Source organism: Coturnix japonica, chromosome 17, assembly GCF_054131305.1.
Source record: "Coturnix japonica strain WE chromosome 17, WE-NBRP24, whole genome shotgun sequence".
Taxonomy (NCBI): domain Eukaryota; kingdom Metazoa; phylum Chordata; class Aves; order Galliformes; family Phasianidae; genus Coturnix; species Coturnix japonica.
The window spans coordinates 15177908-15197867 of record NC_140679.1 but is presented as its reverse complement, the minus strand read 5'-3'; the positions used below and the strand labels follow the sequence as shown (position 1 = coordinate 15197867).

At 54.1% G+C, this 19960-nt stretch overlaps 2 protein-coding genes across 3 annotated transcripts; both read left to right on the top strand.

Annotated features, from left to right (window-relative positions):
- Positions 1-17: 17 nt before the first annotated feature.
- NCDN (neurochondrin) lies at positions 18-3780 on the top strand. The gene is made up of 6 exons (XM_015883239.3): positions 18-197; positions 279-1265; positions 1600-1829; positions 2335-2550; positions 2750-2892; positions 3082-3780. The coding sequence occupies exons 1-6, from the start codon at positions 102-104 to the stop codon at positions 3516-3518; spliced, it is 2109 nt and encodes a 702-aa protein (XP_015738725.2). The 5' UTR covers positions 18-101; the 3' UTR covers positions 3519-3780.
- A 2217-nt stretch (positions 3781-5997) lies between these two features.
- On the top strand, positions 5998-19823 carry TFAP2E (transcription factor AP-2 epsilon). Of its 2 annotated transcripts, XM_015883205.3 has the most exons (8): positions 5998-6154; positions 6267-6713; positions 7025-7076; positions 13511-13726; positions 15574-15796; positions 16149-16267; positions 18052-18193; positions 18480-19823. In XM_015883205.3, exons 1-8 carry the CDS (start codon positions 6128-6130, stop codon positions 18766-18768), a joined length of 1515 nt encoding a protein of 504 aa, XP_015738691.1. In that variant the 5' UTR covers positions 5998-6127; the 3' UTR covers positions 18769-19823. The 2 variants fall into 2 exon arrangements, with proteins under 2 accessions (XP_015738691.1, XP_032304869.1); XM_032448978.2 differs by lacking the exon at positions 13511-13726.
- The last annotated feature ends 137 nt before the right edge of the window (positions 19824-19960 follow it).

Genomic DNA, 19960 nt, shown 5'->3' with positions numbered 1-19960 from the left:
TAAAGAAGCGACCCGTTGGTTAAAGGGGCGGATCGCGTGTGTATGGCGGCCGGTTCCGTTCGTTGTCCTTAATATATCGGCGTGGAGCCCAGCGGGTCGTTATGGCCGAGATACACGGAGCTGCGACCTTAAAGAAGTGCATGGAGGTGCTAAGGGATGCTAGGAACGACAGCGAGCAGCTGGCAGCACTGCTGATGGTAAGGACGCATTACCAGGACCCATAGGGAACACCTAAAGCCATATTGAGCCTTGTTGTTATTCATTGCTTTCCCTTCCAGGTGACTAAAGCGGTTAAAGCTGGAGATCTGGACTCTAAGACCCGACGTCAGATCTTTGATGCCATCGGCTTCACGTTCCCCAACCGGCTGCTGAGCTCCAGTCAAACCCCACCAGGCTGCCCTGAATACATGTTTAAAGCGCTGGGTCTCACCCTGCTGGGTTGTTTCTGCACCGAACCGGAGCTGGATGGACACACACAGATCCTGAACAAAATCCCGACCTTCAATAGCGTCCTGCTTGCTCCCTTTAATCCAGACTGCACATCTATGATAGATGATGCGTATCAGTGTCTGACTGCTGTTCTGGCCACTCCCAGGGGTCCCAGGGAGATGGTGAGCAAAGGAGCGGTGTCTGCTCTGTGCCAGGCTTATATCAATGGTGGTTATGGCTCTGAGCGTGCCCTGGAGCTGCTCTTGGGGCTGTTGGCTGTATCAGAGGTGAAGTGCTGGCAGAGGGATGCCCCACACCTCCTGGCTGTGCTGGGGAAGCTCTGTGAGCAGTTTGTCAAGGCTGAAGATGCCACCAAGTTTGAGCTGTGTCAGCTGTTGCCTCGCTTCATCCCCCTCTCACCACCACTTGCTGAGGTCTCACAAGGCTCCGAGTGCATCCAGCAGCTTTACAAAGGGCTGGCTGATATTCTGGGCAGTAAACTCAGCCAGTCACAGAGGGATCCTGCTCTGAAACTTGCTGCCAGCATCGTGCAGGCCTGTGGGGCAGAGTGGATCCCAGCAGGGAGCACTGGCAGCAAGTTCCTGGCCTTGCTGGTGAACTTGGCTTGTGTGGAGATCCGCCTGACCCTAGAGGAGCCCGATCCCATGGAGGTAGAGGGGAAAAAAGAAGTGATAACGGCCTGCTACGTCCTTATCGAGATGGGGATCCAGGAGTGTCTGAAAGGAGAGGAATCGCTGCTAGATGAAGCACAGAGAATGCAGCTCATGAGGATCATGGAGGAAGCATTTGGAGCCGTAGTGTTTTACTTGAGACAGGTAAGGAACACGTTTGATGGCTTTTCACTTTGGGGAGGCTTTTAAACAGCTCCTACAGTGCGTAAACTGGGTCTTGCTGGCCTCTTACCCACATGTGGTTAAGTACAGCAGGATGCACCCAGGCTGATAGATCACAAGACAGCAAATTAATGACTCAGTGATTACTGTGATTCTTATATTCCATCCTTTTCCTACATCAGAATAAGAAAATCAGCCACAGAAGTCCAGATTTGCTCTAGCAGCTCGTGTCCATAAGCTGAATAGACCAAAATGTGCATCTTGGCCCACTGTGGTTTTCATCTTTTTTCTATCAGCTGCTTTCTTCTGTACCCAGGTGAAAGAGGAGGAGCTACAGGATCCTTTCGTATTCGCTTCTGTTCGGATCCTTGGAGCCTGGATGGCAGAAGAGACATCCTCCCTCAAGCAGGAGATCTGTGAGCTCTTACCTTTCCTTGTTCATTATACCAAGAAGCTTTTCAAAGAGGGTGGCCCAGCAGAGAATCTTCCCCAGGCAGCTGGGCTGGTCGGCAGTGACAGCTCCATCTTAACCCAGGATGCTCTGAGGTGTGTATTTTAAATACAGAGCTGATGCATTTCAACACTAAATGACACTTTTTCCTGCATCCTGCATTTAGGTCAAGTTCTTGTTGATCCTTTGCTGTGAAAGAGGCAACTGGAACTGCCACAGTGCAATGCAGCTGTCCAAGCCTTCTGTGTGTGACTAATATAAGATGGCAGCTGCACACAGAGATGAGAGGCAGGGAAAGACTTGTGGAAGTTGTGTGTCTAGGCTTTAGCTACAGCAAGCAGGGAAAATAATAGAGTCTTTGTAGAAGCAGATCAGCCTACGTGGGCTCTACTGTAAGATTTCAGTACATTTCCCTCCGGCATAAGGAAGTCACCACTGTGTTACTGATTGAGCTGATTTTGAGAGTAATTTCTCCTTCCCTTTCTCTCTGCAGTATCAATTCTATGGCACTTCCCCCCCCCCCAGCTGATGTAAATCCAGGGTTTAGACCCCAACTCGCTGTTCTCTACCTTTTGTTTTCATTTTTTTCCCACTTTACAGATTTCTGCTACCTGGATTTTGCCATTTAACAGCAGAGGACAGACCCAGGGATATCCTCATCTCAGAAGGGGCACCAGCACTACTGTGTGACTACTTCCTACATCACTGGGAGGTGCTGACCTCTCAGCCTGGGTCCCTGACGAGCACTGAGATGAGTCTACAGACTTTATGTGGGATCTTCCTTAACCTGGTTGTGACTGCACCAGACCTCATCAGGTAACGGAGCCACAGAAGCTTGTCTTACGAAGGACAGGGATGCAATGAGAGATGAGCTTCCAGGATCCTTTAAGATACTTATACTGAAAAAATGATGCCCCTTTTCTTAGTGCCAATTGAGATTCACTTCTTTTAATGCTGCATTTATCACGTGTTTGGCTCTGCTCAGGAGGTTTCTCAGGGTTTCCTTTCTTTCTAGGCAGGAAAAAGCCTTCTCTTCTTTGATGGACACGTTGCTGAAGTCTCTTCCCTTCCTTCTACCTCAGAAGGATCATTTGGTTCTAGCAGCCAACATTGCCACTCTGGGCTTGATGATGGCAAGGATCCTTTCAAGTTCAGCAGGTAAGAAGCACTGGTAAGCAGCATGGCAAAGCTGCACATTGCTCTGCATGGACTGAGGACCCCAGAATATAAGAGGAACAGACCCAGTTTCATGTAGGGCTTTTGTCATTGGAAGTGTAACAAAAATCCCAGAGGGTCCCTCCTTTGGCCAAGTAATGCATCAACTCATTCGTTTCCTTTTTCTTTCAGTTCTTCAGAAGACTGCGCCTGCAAAGGAATTTTTCAGAGCCACCATTCGCTTCTTGTCTCAGGCTCACACAGCCCAAGCAGACCCTGGTAGCCATGGCTTAGCTCTGGCCATATCCCCTGCCTATGTGAGTGCCTGGGATGACATCCGTGAGCTCTGGTTCCTGGGGATGCAGGCCCTGGCCAGCTGTGTGCCTCTTTTCCCCTGGTTGCCACAAGCTGTGCTCCAGGCACAGTGGCTGGAAGAGCTCTCAGAGTTACTGAGAAGAGTCACTGCAGCCTCAGTGGATTTTGAGCTCATTGCTGCTTTCCAGGGTGTGCTGGTTGAGTTGGCCAGAGCCAGCGAGCCGTGCAGGGAAGTGATCCTGTCACACCATGGGGAGGAATGGGCCAACCTTTATGGGATGGCAGCTCTGGAACAGTGTCTGTCCAAGCAATAAAAAGCCATTTTTCAGCAGCCCCTGGTGTGGGACACGAGGCCAGAAACCTTGTGCCAGCAAGGACAAGAAACACTTAAGGAACCAACATCATAAAACCAACAACGCAGCAGAGCTCTACAGGATTTTCTCCCTCCAGAACCCAACACAGAACTGTTATTGCTTCAGAACGTTGCAAGATGCACCTAATTTATCTTCTGTCAGCGTTTTGTTTTAAAAACCAGATCATTTGACTATTAAAGAGGTTTTCTATTCCATTTCCAAACGTGCAGCATTGGGATTTATTTCTGCCTGAGGCCCCCAGAGGTTGATTTCAGCCCAGCCTGGAGCTGTGTGAGGGCGTTTCGAAGCATTTCCACCAGGTGTCAGCATAGGAGCTCTATGGGAGAGACAGTCCTGGCTGGCAGCTGGACACAGCACTGATTCTGCTGCCCTGCATGAATGGGGGGTGATGGGGTGAAAAACAGGCAGGGATCTGCCCCAAAAGGAGGGCTGACTATGGGGAGTTCAACTGGAGATACATATATACAACTCAAACTCATAAACACCAGTGCCTTGCATAAGCAGAGAGGAGGCATCCGCTGTCGATCAGAAGTATCTTTCTCATCTCACCAGCTCAGCCCTGAAACGTTAATGCAAGTTGAAACAAAGGTAGGTGCTAGCAGCAAGCAGAGCGAGCCAAGCAAGCAAATGAGAGTGTTGGACTTGGAAAAGAGCATACCTGGTGTGCGTGGGTTGGAGGCCTCCCATCCTGCCAGGAGCTGCCTGCCATCCTGCAACGTGGGGCAGAAACACCCTTCAGAATTGTCAGGAGTAAAATAAGAACCATCGTCCAACCCATCGGATTCTTTAACCTCAGCTCTTCTCATAGCTCCCCATTGCCCTCAGCTCAATGAGGTTTGTGGTGCTGGGCTGTATTAACCCCACATTACCTGGCCCTATTCAGGACCAGAGCAGTCCTACACCTGAGGACCTCTGTTGCCTTCTGCAGCTTCACCTCTTCCAGGTGAATAAAGGACTGGCATTATATGGAAGAGAGGAACGAGGGACCCTATGAATGAAGTGGAACATCACTGCGAAATACAGCATGTCCAATCCGATTTTTCTCAGCAAATGAAACGGATCTGGTGGAAAATAAACACGGAACTTTCAGGAGAGGCGGCCTTAAAAAGCATCGGGTGGGGGGGAGGGAAGGAGAGATGGGAGCGGATCGGCCCTTTACCTGCTCACATCCCTCCTCCCGTTCCTAAATGCCGTCTTTAACAGAAATAAATTAGAATAAACGATGAGCCTTTGCCTCCTAAAGACAGGTGGCGGGGTAATATTAAAAGAAATGAATAAAAATCCCTTTAATGAGCATTGTTAATTAAACCTGGAAATCAAAGAGGTCTGAGATGTGGGAATTCAGAAGAAAAAATGAAAATGAAGGGAGCTGTAGCTCGGGGCAGGAAGAGTGGAATTAAATTAAATGTAATGTGGGATTGTGTTTGTTAACGTCTATCACACATCGCAGTGTATTACGGTTTAGGGCAAAGTGTTTGTTCTCTGCTCGCACACTATTAAGCTCTGCCACGAATTGGGATTCCAGCTCGGAGATGGGCAGCTCGGTCCCTGCACGGTGAGGATTTGGGACCACGGAACCTGCATGCGGGCGTGAGCAAGCGTGTGCAAGCGTGCAAAAGTGCCGCTGTGGGTCAGCATGTGTGTGTGCGCATCGGTGTGGGGCAGGCAGCGCTTTGCCGAGAGGACCCCACGGCACATCAGAGCAAGGACACGGCGCTGCCATGTTGAACCCATAGGGAGGGCCCAGAGAGGAGGAGGGAGGGATGGAGAGGAGGAGGGACGCGTGGAGGACGGAGGGGAGGGACGTTGGGCTGTAGGGCCGAGCGAGGAGCTCACGCCGCCGCCCGCTCGCTGCTTTCCCGTCGCTCTGCCGCTCCGCAGCGCCGTCCGTCCCCTCGGGCAGCAGTCGGTCCCGCAGCACCTCACGTTCCTCTCCCTCTCGTTCTCTCCCCGGTGCCCGTCGGGCAGAAGTGGGGAGCGCCCCGGGGGGATCTCCGGGCTCTGTCCCTGCCTCGGGCGCTGCTCCGGCAGCTGCCGTCGGGCAGAGGACTCCGTGCTGCCGCCGAAGGCTCTGACACTCCGCTCGGGTTAATAAAGAGAAGCCGTCGGGTCCGCCGCTCCCCGCCCCCTCCCGGCCCTCGGGTTTCTCCCCTCGGGGCTCCCGGGGAACGTGGCCCGGGGCGGTGGGTGCTGACGTCGGGGGGAGCCCCGGGGGGGTTAAAGCGGGAGCTGCGCGTGCCCGTGGGACAGGGGAGTCGCGCTGCCGTCCCGCGGCATCGGAGCGGCTCCGGCCGCTTTTCTCCCCCTCCGCCCGTCGGGAACCGTCGGGGCCCCGCGGGAGCGGGCGGCGCGTCCCCGGCTCCGTGCACTGACGCGCGCCCCCGGCGCGGCGGGCGCGCCCCCGCCACTATAACTGGAGTGCATGGAGTCGGGGCCGGCGCAGAGGAGCGGGCGGGCGATGGGAGACGCCGCTCCGGCGGGATAGAGGGGCGGAGACGGGGGCACCCCCGGGGCCCGGCCCGCCCGGGGCTCGCCGTGGGCCCGCACAGATGCTGGTGCACAGCTACCCGGGCATGGTGAGTGCGCGCCGGGCCGGGCCGGGTGCAGGGCCGGGGTCGGGGCCGGGATGTGGGATCCGGGACCGGGGGGTCCGCTCCCCACTCACCGCCGCTGTCTCCGCCGCCGCAGGACCGTGCCGAGGGGCTGCCCGGGGCGTCGGCCGGGGCCCGCCTGCCGCAGCTGCCCGCTCTCAACCAGACGCCCTACGGTTCGGCTCCGCCGCTCTGCCACACGCCCGCCGCCGACTTCCAGCCGCCCTATTTCCCCCCGCCGTACCCGCAGCCGCCGCTGCCGTACCCGCAGGGCCAGGAGCCCGCTTACCCGCACCTGGCCGACCCGTACGCGGCGCTCAGCCCGCTGCACCAGCACCAACAGCCCGCCTGGCCCCCGCAGCGCTCCCGGCAGGACGACGCGGGGCTGCTCTCGCAGACGCACCGAGCTCTGGGGCTCGACCCCCGCCGCGAGTACTCCGCCGTGCCCCGCCTGCTCCACGGGCTGCCCGACGGCGGGCACGGCCTCCCCGACGGCCCGCTGGGCCTGCACGGCCTCGGGCACCACGGCATCGAGGAGATCCAGGTAGCGGAGGTTTGGGGGGAAGGACCGGGGGTGGGTACGAGGGGACGAGACCGGATCCGGTTCTGGTGCCGGGAGCGATCCCGCGGGCAGAGCGGGGCCCCGGGGCGCTCGGATCCCCGGGCGAGGAGCGTCATGCCCCGTTACCCCGAGGGCGGCCGCCGAGAAGCCGGGCCAAAACTCCTCTCCTTCCCCCGGGGCTCGGCCGTAACCGAACGATTTCATCGCTCCGTGGCCCCGCGGTCGCCCCGCTCCCAGCAGCCGGGAGCCGCACAGGGAGCCCCCGCTGACGGCTCTTGCTTTGGTGCTTCCAGGCGGCGGACGACGGCGGGATGAACCTGCTCGATCAGTCCGTCATCAAGAAAGGTAAGAACCCGCGCCGGGTCCGGCTCCTGCCCTCGGGGTTCCCTTCCGTCGGTTCCCCGCGATAGCCGGCACCGTGTGGATCGGGGTTGGGGTGGGGGTTCGGCGCGGTGTCCCGGCTCCGGTGCTGCCCGGCGGCGAAACGAAAACGGATCCCGGCCGGCCGAGCGTAAGCGGCTACCGGAGAGCCCCGACGGCCGCGGGCTGTTCGCAGTGAGTCCCGGTAGGATCGGAGCGGGGCGGGGGATGCAGCTGCGGCCTCGCAGCTCTTCCTGTAGCGGGGAGGACGCACTGAACGGGGCCGAGGCGGTTCGGAGTGGGGGCCCCTCACGGCCCCCGGGATGAGCCGCCGCCTGCACGGTTTTGCTGCCGGTTCTTCCCGACCCTTTTCTTCCAAATACGGCAATAGTTCCACTCCGTAAAATATATATTTTTTCTCATTAAAACATCACCGGGAACTGTTGGGAACGAGAGGAGCACGAGGGATTGTTGGACTGTTGTGCCGCGTGGAGTGAGAGCAACACGGAACGGCCGGGCGCTGCTCTCGGCGTTTTAAACAACGGGTAAAGGACCACAACGTAGCGGTGGTCTCCCGGACAGCAAACGAAAGGTGCGGGGTCGGCACCGCTCGTGGGCTGCGGGGGCCGGAGGAGCGATGAGGGCGGAGAGCCGCGGCTGTGCGCGGTGCGGTGCGGAGTCCCGGAGCTCTCCTGCCCCGTTCCGTGTAAACTTTAATTTAATTGGAGCTTTAATTGGAACACGCGAGAGGCGTTGCGTGAAACGGTGGCGGTGTGAGCTCCGCTCCGCAGCGCTCAGCTCGTTCCCTTTTGTGTGCACGGGCGGCATTGGGGCGCTTCTGGGATGCGCTCAGGGAACGGACGCTGTTTGAGCGGAGTTGGGCTGAAATCAGCGCTCGTTCTCATTGATTTCCGTGTGTTTCCGTGCCTCGTTTTGTTACATTTTCTTTTCCTCCCTTTTCCAAAAACGCCGCCTACCCCAAAACCTTCTTTTGCCGTCGGGAGGAATTATTACTCGGTGCCACGTTTATACCCGGAGATCGTTCACCATTCGGATATAAAACCTCACGGCGGCTGCTCGGTGCCTGAGGCGGCCGCGTCTCCCCCCATTCATTCCCTCTTTATTTTTCCACCGTGTTTAGAAGGAAGATGCGAACTCTCTTTGCGGGTCGGGGGTTCCCCGTCGGCTCGATGCGTTTGCGGGCTCAGCCACGCACTGAACGCCCGCAGCGCCGCGGGGCGGCTCCGACCCCCGTTCGTTCTGGTCTCATTGAACTCATGGTCTCTAATTTAATTTCATTTCATATTCTCGTGATTTATTTTCCTGCTCTGTTGGGAGCCGTAGTTTCAGAGCTCAACACCGGACTCTTTTTATTCCATAAGCCCTCGAAAAATGAAAGCAGTGGTAGAGAATCCGCGATGCGGGCAGCATTGGGACAGAGGTGGTGGTGGGGGGAGAAATATCGATGTGGGAAGCAGAAGAAATTCACTCCTAACTCCCCAGCACCGCACGGAGGGTTTGAATCCCCCCCAATTCCTGGCGGTGAAGCCGTCGGATGGAACCCCGATGGAAATGAATGCGGCTGTGAGCGCACATCGGGTCAATCGAATACCGACCGCTGCCCCAAAGCGACCTCAGAGTCTCGCTATGGGGCAACGGCTGCGGGGAGCGGTGCGGGATGGGGAGAAATAAGCCCCAATATCTGTGTTTCGTACAACCAGCTTCAATAAATGGGTTCGGCAGCTCTTAGTAGGGGACTGAGAGCTGAGCGCTGCGCTCGGGGCCGTTTTGCTGCAGGGAAGGGGACAGAGAGTGGGGTGGGAGGGCTGGGGGGGGGGGAGCAGATGGGATCCCCCACCCCGCACACAGGGGCTGCATTGGTCCGGAGTGTTGCCCTGAGTGGGGCAGTGCGGGTTTGGGGCTGTCTGTTGTGAATCCGTTTTGTTCGTTCTCTCTCCTTTTAAAGGACATTTCAGAAACGGTGTTTTTTAGTTTTTGGGTTTTTTTTTTTCCTGTCTTTTTTTTCCTTTTTTTTTTCGGTGCTTTTGGGTCGATTTGGGTTTTGCTTTTTTTTCCTCGAACATTTCTGTCAGACCGTGAATAAAACGGACGTTAAAAACGTTCTTGTGAGCTCTGAAAAAGTTCCGTCCGTGGCTCCGTCCTCACGCAGCACTTTGGGATCTTCCATTATTGAAAGCCAGCGAGACGTCGTTGCATTTCTTAGCAGAACAAAACAAAACAAAACCCCAAAACCACAAAAAAAGCCAACCCTGCAGCTTGCTCGTAAAATAAGGAGGAGTTTTATGGCTTCGCCGTCCTCAGCACAAAGCTTTTGGTGGTGCCTTTTTATTCGGAAGGTGGATAACAAATCTCTCTCCGCAGCACGGTGCTGTCCGTGGGGTCGGGGGGAGCTGCGTGGGGGTCTCTATGGGGAGAAGGCTTTGGCTGCTCGGTTATACTCGGTGTTTGTGACCCGCAGAGATTTCCACACGAGGTTTTTCGGCCGCCCCGCAGCAGCAGAGCAGGAATACGGAGCTGTTGGGTTGATTGAGAGGCTGAGAGCTGTGCCGGGATGGGGCAGGGGCTGTCCGTGCTCAGGGGCACAGAGGGGTGCATGCATTGCATGGGTGCAAAGCCTTCCCATCCTCGTGTGTTGGGGCTGTGGGAGCAGAGCAAACTCTCTCAGCTCTATCCACAGCCGAGCACAGAGCCAGACGCTGCGGCAGAGGATCCCAAAAGCACTCTGACACTGGCAGCAGATTAGATAAACATCATTTCCTGCCATGAGGAAGGCAATAAATGAGGTCACCCTATAAAACACCTGGGGCTGCAAGGACTTGTTGCTCTCAGTGCTGCTGGGCCGCAGCAGCTCCGGGTGGGACGCAATGCTGTGCTATGAGGCTGCAGGGCCGGGCTGAGCTCTCAGCGCTGCTCCCACCTCCAGACACAGCGCATGCAGCAACACCTCCTATCTAACAGCTCAAACTTGAAAGAAAGTTTTCGCTCTGAACTGCCTCCAGATTGCCCTTCCTCCATTCAAATGGTATTTTTAATGTCCTTTAATTGTGCCGGGATAAACCCAGGTGTGTGTTCATGTGAGATAACACGTTGGGGTGCTGGTGGAGGTGCTGGGCTTTGTCTCAGCCTTCCCGGTGCCTCCCAGGCATGTGTTATCTCCAAGTTTCATATACCTTGTCATGACTTACTGCTTAATTAGATGTTTCTAAATGAATTTCTTTGCTTTGTTCCAAGCAAAGAGGGGAGGTTTGGTGAAGCCAGCTGGGGTTGCTTGTTGGCATAGGGCTGGTGAGTCAAACAGCAGGAGAGGGGCTCCAGGTGGGGTTTGTCTGTGGGATGGGGCTATGGTGGCCCTGGGGATGCTCCTGGGTCCATGGGTGGTCAGCATGAGCTCATCTTAATTTCTTCAAGAGCCCAAATGGGGCTCTCTGAAGTCACAGACTACAGCCCTGACCATGGAACCCTTCCACTCTTTCCTGTGTGATCCCGGGGAATTACTCATTCTTGCTGTCTGTCCTTCCGTGTGTTTGTTTATTTTAATTCCTAATGGAGGAACTAATTAGCAAGCGGGGAGGTAACGCGTGGAGCTGCTGCGTGCTCAGCTCTCATCTCAATGTGCTGCACCAGTTCTGTTCTGTTTGGGTATCAGAGAGAGGTGGAGGAAGAGCAGGGAAGCATGGATGAGCCCCAGCTGTGCACTGCAGCCCAACATGGCCGAGGGGAGCAGAGCGTTGGCCCTCCCCTGGTTCTATAGTGCGTGCTTTGGATTCCGGCGTGCCGAGGCTCCCCACCCTCTATCTCCAGCATTTATCTGGCACCAGTCTGTGGGTGCGAGGCGTTGATCCCTGGACTGGTCGGACGGGTCGCAGTGACAGCTCAGGGCTCAGCTCATAAAGCTGTGGCCAAAGGGACTCAGAACTGCTCCATGTGAGTGCTTCCAACCAGAGACCTGGGCTGCACTGCGGCAGGGCAGCCAGACAAGGATCAGCACTGAGTTCTGTATGAAGAGGAGTGTTTTTTCTATTCTTGTTCACATCTAATCTTTGCTGAGGGGGTTTTATTTTGCCCTTCAGGAATCAGAACTTGTTTTAACAAATTAATAGCAATGTTGGCATGGCTTATGTGGGACCCGCACCGTGCAAAGGGGACACTGCAGCTTTGTTCTCCTCGTGCAGATTATGGAGATCTGAGCTGCACAAATTCAGGCGCTCCTATAGGGAATGCAGGGAGAACCTCTCGAGCATGTTACTGCAAAATGGATTATACTGTTTAAACACATAAAGATCCCCTATACCAGCTGCCAAAATGTAATGGGAGTTTGCGCTGCTAACTGAATAAACCTTTGATGCTGAGCGCTATGGGGACGGCAGTGGGGACCTCCCCTCATTGTGGGTTCACAGCTCCCCTCACTGACATCGCAGGGCTCCCCATCCTTCCCGATGTGCCGACTGTTTTCCATGCTGTGGTGCTTTTGGAAAGGTCCGTGTGTGTTTTGTTGCTGTGTGTCCTTACAACACATCGCTGGGTGCAGTGTGAGGCTGTGGGACGAGGTGCAGGAAGGGAGACGGTCATGAATGTCACATGGCACCTTGTGATGGAGCTCGTTGCTTAACGTATTGATTTGCATTGGCAGCATAATGACACGCAGGGAGCTTTGCATGGGCCCAGCAGCTCTGCTGGGTGCTGTCCCGTGGGAACACTGCAGGCCCTGCAGCTCCGTCCCTTCCTGAAGGTCCCAGCTCTGTATCACAGTGCAGCAATCTGGACAGCACGGAGATAAAACCCAGATTCTTTCCGTCCATCTACTTGAAGAGGCCTCCAAGCCGATTCCTAGAGAGGCTGTTTGACGTGGGGACTCGATTCAGGTGGTGCATTCGAGATAAAGAAAATACCTGTATAACCCCTCGGGGAAGAAAGGATAATTACAGAGCGCGGTTTGAAATATGGCCCATGGCACTGACCTCCTTCCCGGCCCCTCCATAAATACCTCTGTGCTGAAGCATGAGGAAATGGCAGGAGCTGAACCACGCACCTCCTCTGAAGCAGACAGGAGCTGCTGCCTCTGGCTCACACCCACACACAGACACTGCCTGACGTGTGGATCTCGGGCTTGTAATTTACATCAGAGACATTCAAACAAAGCTTGGGTTGGTTTGCAGGGAACAGACAGCCCCGCACGACCCCTCGGCTTCTCTGCAGCTCTGCTCCTCCAGCAGCCAACACCTCACAGCGCCGCATGCAGAGGGCAGAGCAATGTACCCAGCTGCAGGGAGCAGAGCTTGGGCTCAGTGCTTGGTACTATCACATCAGTGCCTGCAGCTCACCCCGGTGTGCTGCCTCCTGCAGTGAGCACGGCAGCAGGACACGGCACGCAGCGGGAGCAGCCAGAAGGGTTGCATATGGTGCTGGTGATGCAGAGCAGAGGCCCCGCAGGGCTGAGCTGCTTCTTTGGAGCTGGAGATGGGAGGTTGCCCCAGAGCAGGTTGGCTCCAGGGGATCAGCTGAGTGCATGTTAGATGTGATCTGAGCTTCAGTGTAGTCTTGCTCTGAGAGAGATGTTGCAAAGAAAAGCATCCAGTGGTCCAGTGCTGCTGAGGAGGAGAATGTGCCTGTAATGGATCCGAGCAGGAGGAAACCAGACCTGTCTGACAGGCAGAGATCTGCATCTTCCCTCTGGACTCGCTTTTCCCCTTGCAGCACTCCAAGCATCAGCTGGAGCTGGAACCAAGCAACAAATGCCATAAGCAATTTGATTGCCAGGAGCCCCACGTCTCCCTGCTTACAAACTATTTTGCAAGCAGGCGGCACGATTCAGCGTTTCATCTGTTTTTCTTTTGGTCTTTGGTAGGCAAAAGCTCTTTGCTTGCATGGCACCAGGGAGCTGCTGGCAGTGGGTGCTGAGCCTCATGGAAGGATGGTGCTGTGATGTGTACATCACTATTTCACAGCATTAGAAGGAATCTGGAGCTCCATAAGCGCAGCACACAGTCACAGGGTTTCTGGAGCCCAATGTGTAGGGATTGTTGTGCTCTGAAGGCATTCCCACAGTGCAGCAATGCATGTGTTCAGGTCGTGCTCATATGGCTGATTCCTGGTAAATCATTGACCTTGTTCTGTGCTCCAGTTGTCCTCAGCTGCTGTAAGGAGGCAGCTCCTGGGGCACCGCTGTGTGTTCAGGATGGGGTGGGGGTTTACTGTTCTGTGAGCTCTTCCCATCCTATGGAGGTTCCTGAGCAGTACAGGGATCATATCCAACGATATGGCTCAGCTCCAAGCACATCCCACCTGTGTCATGATGGCATGGCACCCAGCTCTGCCATCATGTCCCCCCTCTGTGCCCCACACCGCGGTGCAGGTGACACTGGCTGCCACCCTGGTCTCACGCTTCCTTTTGTCTGCAGGCTGGCTCAGGTGCTCCGATCACCTGCTGCTTGCGGGAGCGGGGAAGCAGCAACTGAAGATCGAGGGGGACTTTTGGTTTACTCAGATGACAAGAGACAATTTTGCTTCCCCCAAAGCCAAGGAAACAAAGCTGTCAGGCTTTAATGGTAGCTTGTCTCCCTCCTGCAGCATGTTTATGGGCAAACAAGCTGCAGAGCAGACCAGGCAAACTGCAGGTGAGGCCAAATCACAATCATTAATAATTAATGGCGACCGTGGCTATGTTTATTCTTGTATCGAGGCAACGTTGTGTGATGGATGCGGAGCTGTTCCAGTGGCGTGCCGTGCTGCCGGGGTTGCCCCTATCCCTGCACATGCCAGGGCTGTGCTGGTGCCCGTGGGGCACACAGGTGCTTGCAGCAGGGCTGCTGTGGGGCAGCTCCCCATGGGGTTGTTTCAGACTATAAGGTCATTCCTTAAAATGCCACCGTGTCCTTCCAAACTTTGTCCCCACGCCACCCCATTGCTGTGCCCACCGTGCTCGGAGCGACGCACCAACACACAGCCTGCACTCTCTGCTCCATCCCATGCAGTGTCTGGTGCTGCTGCCAGCTGGGTTGGCTTCCTCCCCATGTGCCCCATTGCAGGGACACGCGTGGTGCAGCATGGCCCCATCTCCTGCATGACACCCACGTGTGCACGCAGCTCCACGCATGCGAGCTCGGGCACATGTCACAGCATGATCCTGGGCATGCAGGAATGTGTCTGTGTGTGGATGATGCAGAGTGCTTTGTGGGTGGGCAGTGCTGGGAGCAGCAGCTGCTCCCTGGGTGATGGGGTCTGGTTGTGGGGCGGCCCCACATCCACCAGGTACCCGGCCCTGACGCACCCCTCTGCAGTAATGCATGGATGTTTGCGAAACTTGCTTTGCCTTTTTATTTCAAGGGTAATTTAGAGACAAACACAACCTGTTCCAGGGCCCTGAAAGAGAACTTTGAAGTTGCTGCTTCCTGGAAATAGTTCTGGTTTCCTCCATCCCGTGATGTTGTTGCTGTGATTCCCTTCCCATCACTGGTGGCAGCAGTGGCAGTGCCAGTGTGAGCAGTGCATTGTGCCCTTCAGTCCCTGGCCGTGCCCAGGTCCCACGCTGAGAGGGAACTTCTCTCATTGCCATTCATCATTCAGCCTTAAACATGAGCCATTTTTATGTAACACGTGCTCCTTTTTTCTTGCCGCACCAACAAGTTGTACTTACAATATGCTGATTGTGAGCATCCATTAATAGGTCCAACCCACGTAGCTTTCCCCATTCATTTTCAGGGTTTCTGTTTCATTTGGGACATGTGTGCTTCCCTTAGAAATCCTTTGTTCCACGTGCATGGCACCACGGAGCAACCACTACTGGGAAACCATAGGGAATCTCAAGGCCAAATCGATGTGCAGTGCTGCCATTGGCAGTCCTCTTTGGTTTCATTGAAGACCTGTTGGTTGTTTTTATTTCCTGAGTTAAATGGGTTATGCATTTCAGAACAGAAAAGCCAAAGAGTTTTGGCACTAGTTTCAGCCAGAGCTTTTAACCCATAAAGCTTTGCTGCATCTCAGAGCGTTTCTTGCTGGGGTGATGCATGGAGAAGCGCGCCGTGCTGCTGCCCCAGTGCCCGTCTGACTCCTCTGCTCAATGATGCTGCCCATGAGCAGCAGCTCCTGCTGTGTTACTGAGGTTTGAGCTCCTCAAGCTCCCTTTGCAGGGCTAACCCCAAAGCTGATGCCTTTCCCTGGTTCCCATGTTCCCATCTCAGCTCTGGGCAGTGCAGTGGGGCTGTGGACAGACCCTGGTCTTCCCAAAGACCAACCTGAAACCCCCGGTTTAACTGCACCAGGGCAGCAGGTGTGGGAAAGCAGTGAGAGCAGAACCTGGGCTTCTTCCATTATGCTTTTTTTCTTCTTTTTTGTTTGGCTTCATCAACTTCACCCCTCTTTTCCTTCATTGAGGAGCCCATATGGCTTCAGCTGCGGACGTGCTTCCCGAGCTCTGCCCTCTGAAGCCCGCTCTCCTCTCCTCTCTCCCTTTCCTGCCCTGCAGTGCCCATCCCCTCGAAGGCCAACGGCACCATTCCCTCCCTGATGAACAAGGACGGGCTGATCGGAGGGGTGACGAACCCTAATGAGGTCTTCTGCTCGGTGCCCGGCCGCCTCTCGCTGCTCAGCTCCACCTCCAAGTACAAGGTGACAGTAGGGGAGGTGCAGAGGCGGCTCTCGCCCCCCGAGTGCCTCAACGCCTCCCTCCTCGGCGGGGTCCTGCGCAGGTAAGGGTGGGAGTGAGGAGTTGCTGCTGTGTGGTCCAATGGGGAATGGCCTTTTTGTTGCTTTCTCTTCTTTTCCTCCGAACCTAAAAGCTTAAGCTGGAATCCAGAGAGCCATGGATACCCCATCCTTAGTGATGCCCAAGTCCACACTGGATGGGGCCATGGCAATCTGATCTAGTACTTGATTTACTGGTTGGCAACCAACCCGCAGCCAGGGGGTTGGAACTGGATGTCCATGAGGTCCCTTCCATCCCAACCCATCCTATGATTGCGATGATTCTATGAATTATGGTCATTCTAATACGGACGGCAGCATCATTCTTTGTTCCTTTTCCCTTCTTTCTCTTTCCAGAGCAAAATCAAAAAACGGGGGTCGGTGTTTAAGGGAAAGGTTAGAGAAAATTGGCCTCAATCTACCTGCAGGACGACGCAAAGCTGCCAACGTCACCCTGCTGACGTCGCTGGTGGAAGGTAAGAGCCCCAACGAGACGGGAGTGCCGAAACTCCAACACCCCTCATTTACAGCTTTCCACAAATGAGAGCACTTAAAGCAAAGTATGCAGCGGTCAACAGTGGAAGTGCCCTTTGTCTGTGTCTGCACTGACTGAAACACGTCTGTCCTCTGAAACCCAGACATTTCTGAGGGAGCAGTCATAGCTCATTTGGGGAAAGGCATCTGGGACCTGAACGGGGTGAAACATCGCAGCTGTGAGCTCCCCACCGGCCATCCCTTAATACACCATTCACTCTATTGAAGCAGTGTGAGGAAAAGTTGGTCAAGACCACAGAAACCAAATAGAAAAAGGTGTGAGTGAAGCTGATGAGGCATCTGGCCAACGCTGTTCTGCAGCACCACGTGCCCACATTGGTCGCCAGCTCTTAGGAGCATCAAGGGCTTTGCTGGGGCTCCATAGAAACACAGAATCACTGAGATTGGAAAAGGCCTCTTGGATCCCCACATCCAACCTCACCCCACTGACCACATCCCACCTTTGGTGCTATGGAAATGACGACGTCGTGCAGCATCTTTGGAGAAAAGGAGGTGGGATGCAGACAGCACTGACAGCTCCCACTGCCTTCAACCTCCGGATTCCATTGTGTCCATGCCCAGTGTGCTGGAGGCAGCTGCCTGCAGATTCTGAATAGAAAATCATCTCCATTGTCGCCAGCAAATTAAATGACCCGCTTCATTAGGCGGAGGTTGTTACCGAGGGCAGTTGGTTTGTGCTGAATGAAAGGTTGATTTCCATTAAAAGAAAAGAAAGAGAAGAACGAAAGAAAGGGAGGAAGGAACCTACAGTCTGATTTCAGGTGGCTGCTGATGTTTTGGTTACTATTTACCAGCTCATGGTAAATAAATAGTGGTGTCATTGGTGCCTTCTGGATACTATCTCCTGCAAGTCAGTACTGGAGGTGTTTCAGCCAGAGCAAGGTGTTGCAGCACTGTCATTGCACACAGAAATGGACTGGTGTGCACCCCAGGTCCCTCCTTCTCAGATGTTTGCTGCCTTGCTTTAGTTCTTCCCCCTTTTTGGTGTCACAGTGACTGTTTTTCAGCAGCTGTTACACTTTAGTTGTATTCTAATTGCAGTTCCAATTCTTTAAGTTTTCCTTATCTGCTGCTTCTTTGGAGGAGGAGCTGGAAGTGGAAGCACAGGCACATTCCCTGTGACACAGCTCTATAGAGCAGCTCTGGAGCCGGGTGGGCTGTGCTGGGATCTGGGTTAATGCTATCAGGATGGATGGCCTCGTGTGTGCGAGCCGCAGGGGGCACATCCAATTAGCTCTGCCTGCCCGAGCGGGATTTCGGGTGCTGGATGTGATCGATTGCCATCAGCTCTGATTATTTCCAGGGGGACGCCTGGAGATGGATCAATTCCATCAATGGGTGGGCTCTTCCAGGGGTGATGGATATGTGCACGTACAACCAGCCTGAGGGCCTGGCTTGCTAAGGTTCTCTTTTCACCCTCCTTTTAAGTCACCAATAGAAGGGACCAGCTTCTGTTTAGAGGTGGTGATAGTTCGTTTGGACCCACATGCACTAACTGTCTTATAGATGGGTATGGGAAGCTCTTAGTGGTGCCCACCAGCATGAGAGTCAATACTGGAGGGGGCTCATGGGTGGCAGTTGTGAAAGGAGAACACCCTGATTCCAGCAGAAATAAACCCTGATGGTGCCACATCTGAGGCTGTTGGGAAAAAAAATGTCTCCTTTCAGCCGGGTGTTGATGTATGTGAATCTGTCCCACCTTCAGGTGAAGCTGTCCACCTGGCCCGGGATTTTGGCTATGTGTGTGAAACAGAGTTCCCAGCCAAAGCGGCGGCAGAGTACCTGTGCAGGCAGCACTCCGACCCCACGGAGCTCCACACCAGGAAGAACATGCTGCTGGCCACCAAGTGAGTGCAGGGGTGGACGTGGTTACATTGCTGTATGCAGTCAGGCTTGGTCAGGGCTCTGAGCAGCCTGATTGAGCTGAATCATTCTGGTTGGGAAAGCTCTTGTTCCACTCTGGTTCCCCTGGGTGCTCCCCATAAGACCTGTACTCCAGACCCTTCACAGCACCATTGCCTTTCTCTTGACACACTCCAGCACCTCAATGTGATGAAGGCAGCTGGACCAGATAACCCTGAAAGATTCCTTCCAACTCAAACAATTCCATGATCCTCAATCTTTCTCTTCCAGGCAAATTTGTAAAGAGTTTGCAGACTTGATAGCTCAGGACCGCTCACCTCTGGGGAACAGCCGCCCATCACTGATCCTGGAGCCGGGCGTGCAGAGCTGTCTGACTCATTTCAGCCTCATCACCCACGGCTTCGGAGGCCCAGCCATCTGTGCAGCACTGACAGCCTTCCAGAACTACCTGGTGGAATCCCTCAAAGGGCTGGATAAAATGTTCATCAGCAGCACAGGGAACGGGCACACGGCCGGAGACTCTAAAGCATCAGAGAAGGAAGGGAAGCATCGGAAGTGAGGTGCAGACCCCATCCCCTGCGTGGGGAGCTCCCACAGCACAAGGAAGGTCAGCAGTGCCAGGAGGAACCGTTCCGTTCGAACTGGGGGGTGAAACTCATAAAGCAAACAGCAAAAAGAGAGAAACAGGTTGAAATTCAGGAGGAAGAAAGCGACTCTGATGGACGCGGCGAGGAAGAGAAAATAAGCCAGTTTGATGGCTTCTTAGTCTTGCCTTTTTGTTTTCTTTTTTAAAACTCTTAAATCACGGATGCAGGAAGCCAAGTCATGTGCAATTTCTTTTTTCTTTCTCTTTTTTTTTAAAGCCCATAATAAAATCCTGATATGCTCCAGGAACTGGTTCTGAGCAAAGTCACCCCAGTGCCAGGAGTGGGGGCATGAGCGGCAGAGGGCACAGAGCTGTGCTTGGATCTGTCAGCTGGCTGCAATGGGCAACCAAGTTGAGCCAAGCGACCTTCTTATTTCTTCCTATTTCCTCACCTACAGCCCAGCCCTAAAGCCAGGCCAGGAGAAAACCCTCCAGCTTTGGGTTTGAAGCAGTTTCAGGCTTCATTTTGCAGGGCACAAAGCAGGAACACCGAGCCCAGGACTTGCTGCAACTCCACAACCTACAGAGAACAGCACACACGTTTTTAGAACTATTATTAACAATAATGAATTAAGCACAAGGAGCAGAACTTGAACCAGGCCAAACTGAACTGTTCTAAATCTGTATATATTTATTTATGTGTAATTAAATCTGAAAGTTTTAAAATGTCCAGTGCGAGTTATTTATATCAAATCGAGTTGGTTATTTGGTTTGGTTTTGTTTGGGGTTATGTTTGGTTTCTTTTTCTTTTGAAAGATGGACGTCTCTGGTCTTTCTGCCATTAGAAATGGGAATGAAGTTTTGGATACACAAAACTGTAGCATGGATGAGATAGGCTGTGATAACGATAGAAGTTCTGCAGGATTTTGTACTTGCTGTTGTTTCTCTTGATGCTGCAATAGATGTACAACGCCCGCACCACAATGTCATCCTCATTACCTTAATAAACCTCTTTTTATTTGAAGAAAGCACCTCCACCGTCTTTGTGAATGAGGATCCTTCAGATTGTGTCCAAATGTTGAGTTGGTTGTGTAGAGAAAGGACACCCTCCTGTTCCATGGTTGATATCCATTCAATGGGCACAGCCAGGCAAGAGAAAGCTCAG

Bases quoted from the DNA above. Each gene is read 5' to 3' on its own strand.
- NCDN (XM_015883239.3), top strand. From the start codon at position 102: ATGGCCGAGATACACGGAGCTGCGACCTTAAAGAAGTGCATGGAGGTG. The intron at 198-278 runs GTAAGGACGCAT...TTTCCCTTCCAG, and splicing joins AGCTGGCAGCACTGCTGATG to GTGACTAAAGCGGTTAAAGC. The intron at 1,830-2,334 runs GTGTGTATTTTA...CCCACTTTACAG, and splicing joins TTAACCCAGGATGCTCTGAG to ATTTCTGCTACCTGGATTTT.
- TFAP2E (XM_015883205.3), top strand. From the start codon at position 6,128: ATGCTGGTGCACAGCTACCCGGGCATG. The intron at 7,077-13,510 runs GTAAGAACCCGC...TTTTGTCTGCAG, and splicing joins TCAGTCCGTCATCAAGAAAG to GCTGGCTCAGGTGCTCCGAT. The intron at 18,194-18,479 runs GTGAGTGCAGGG...TTTCTCTTCCAG, and splicing joins AACATGCTGCTGGCCACCAA to GCAAATTTGTAAAGAGTTTG.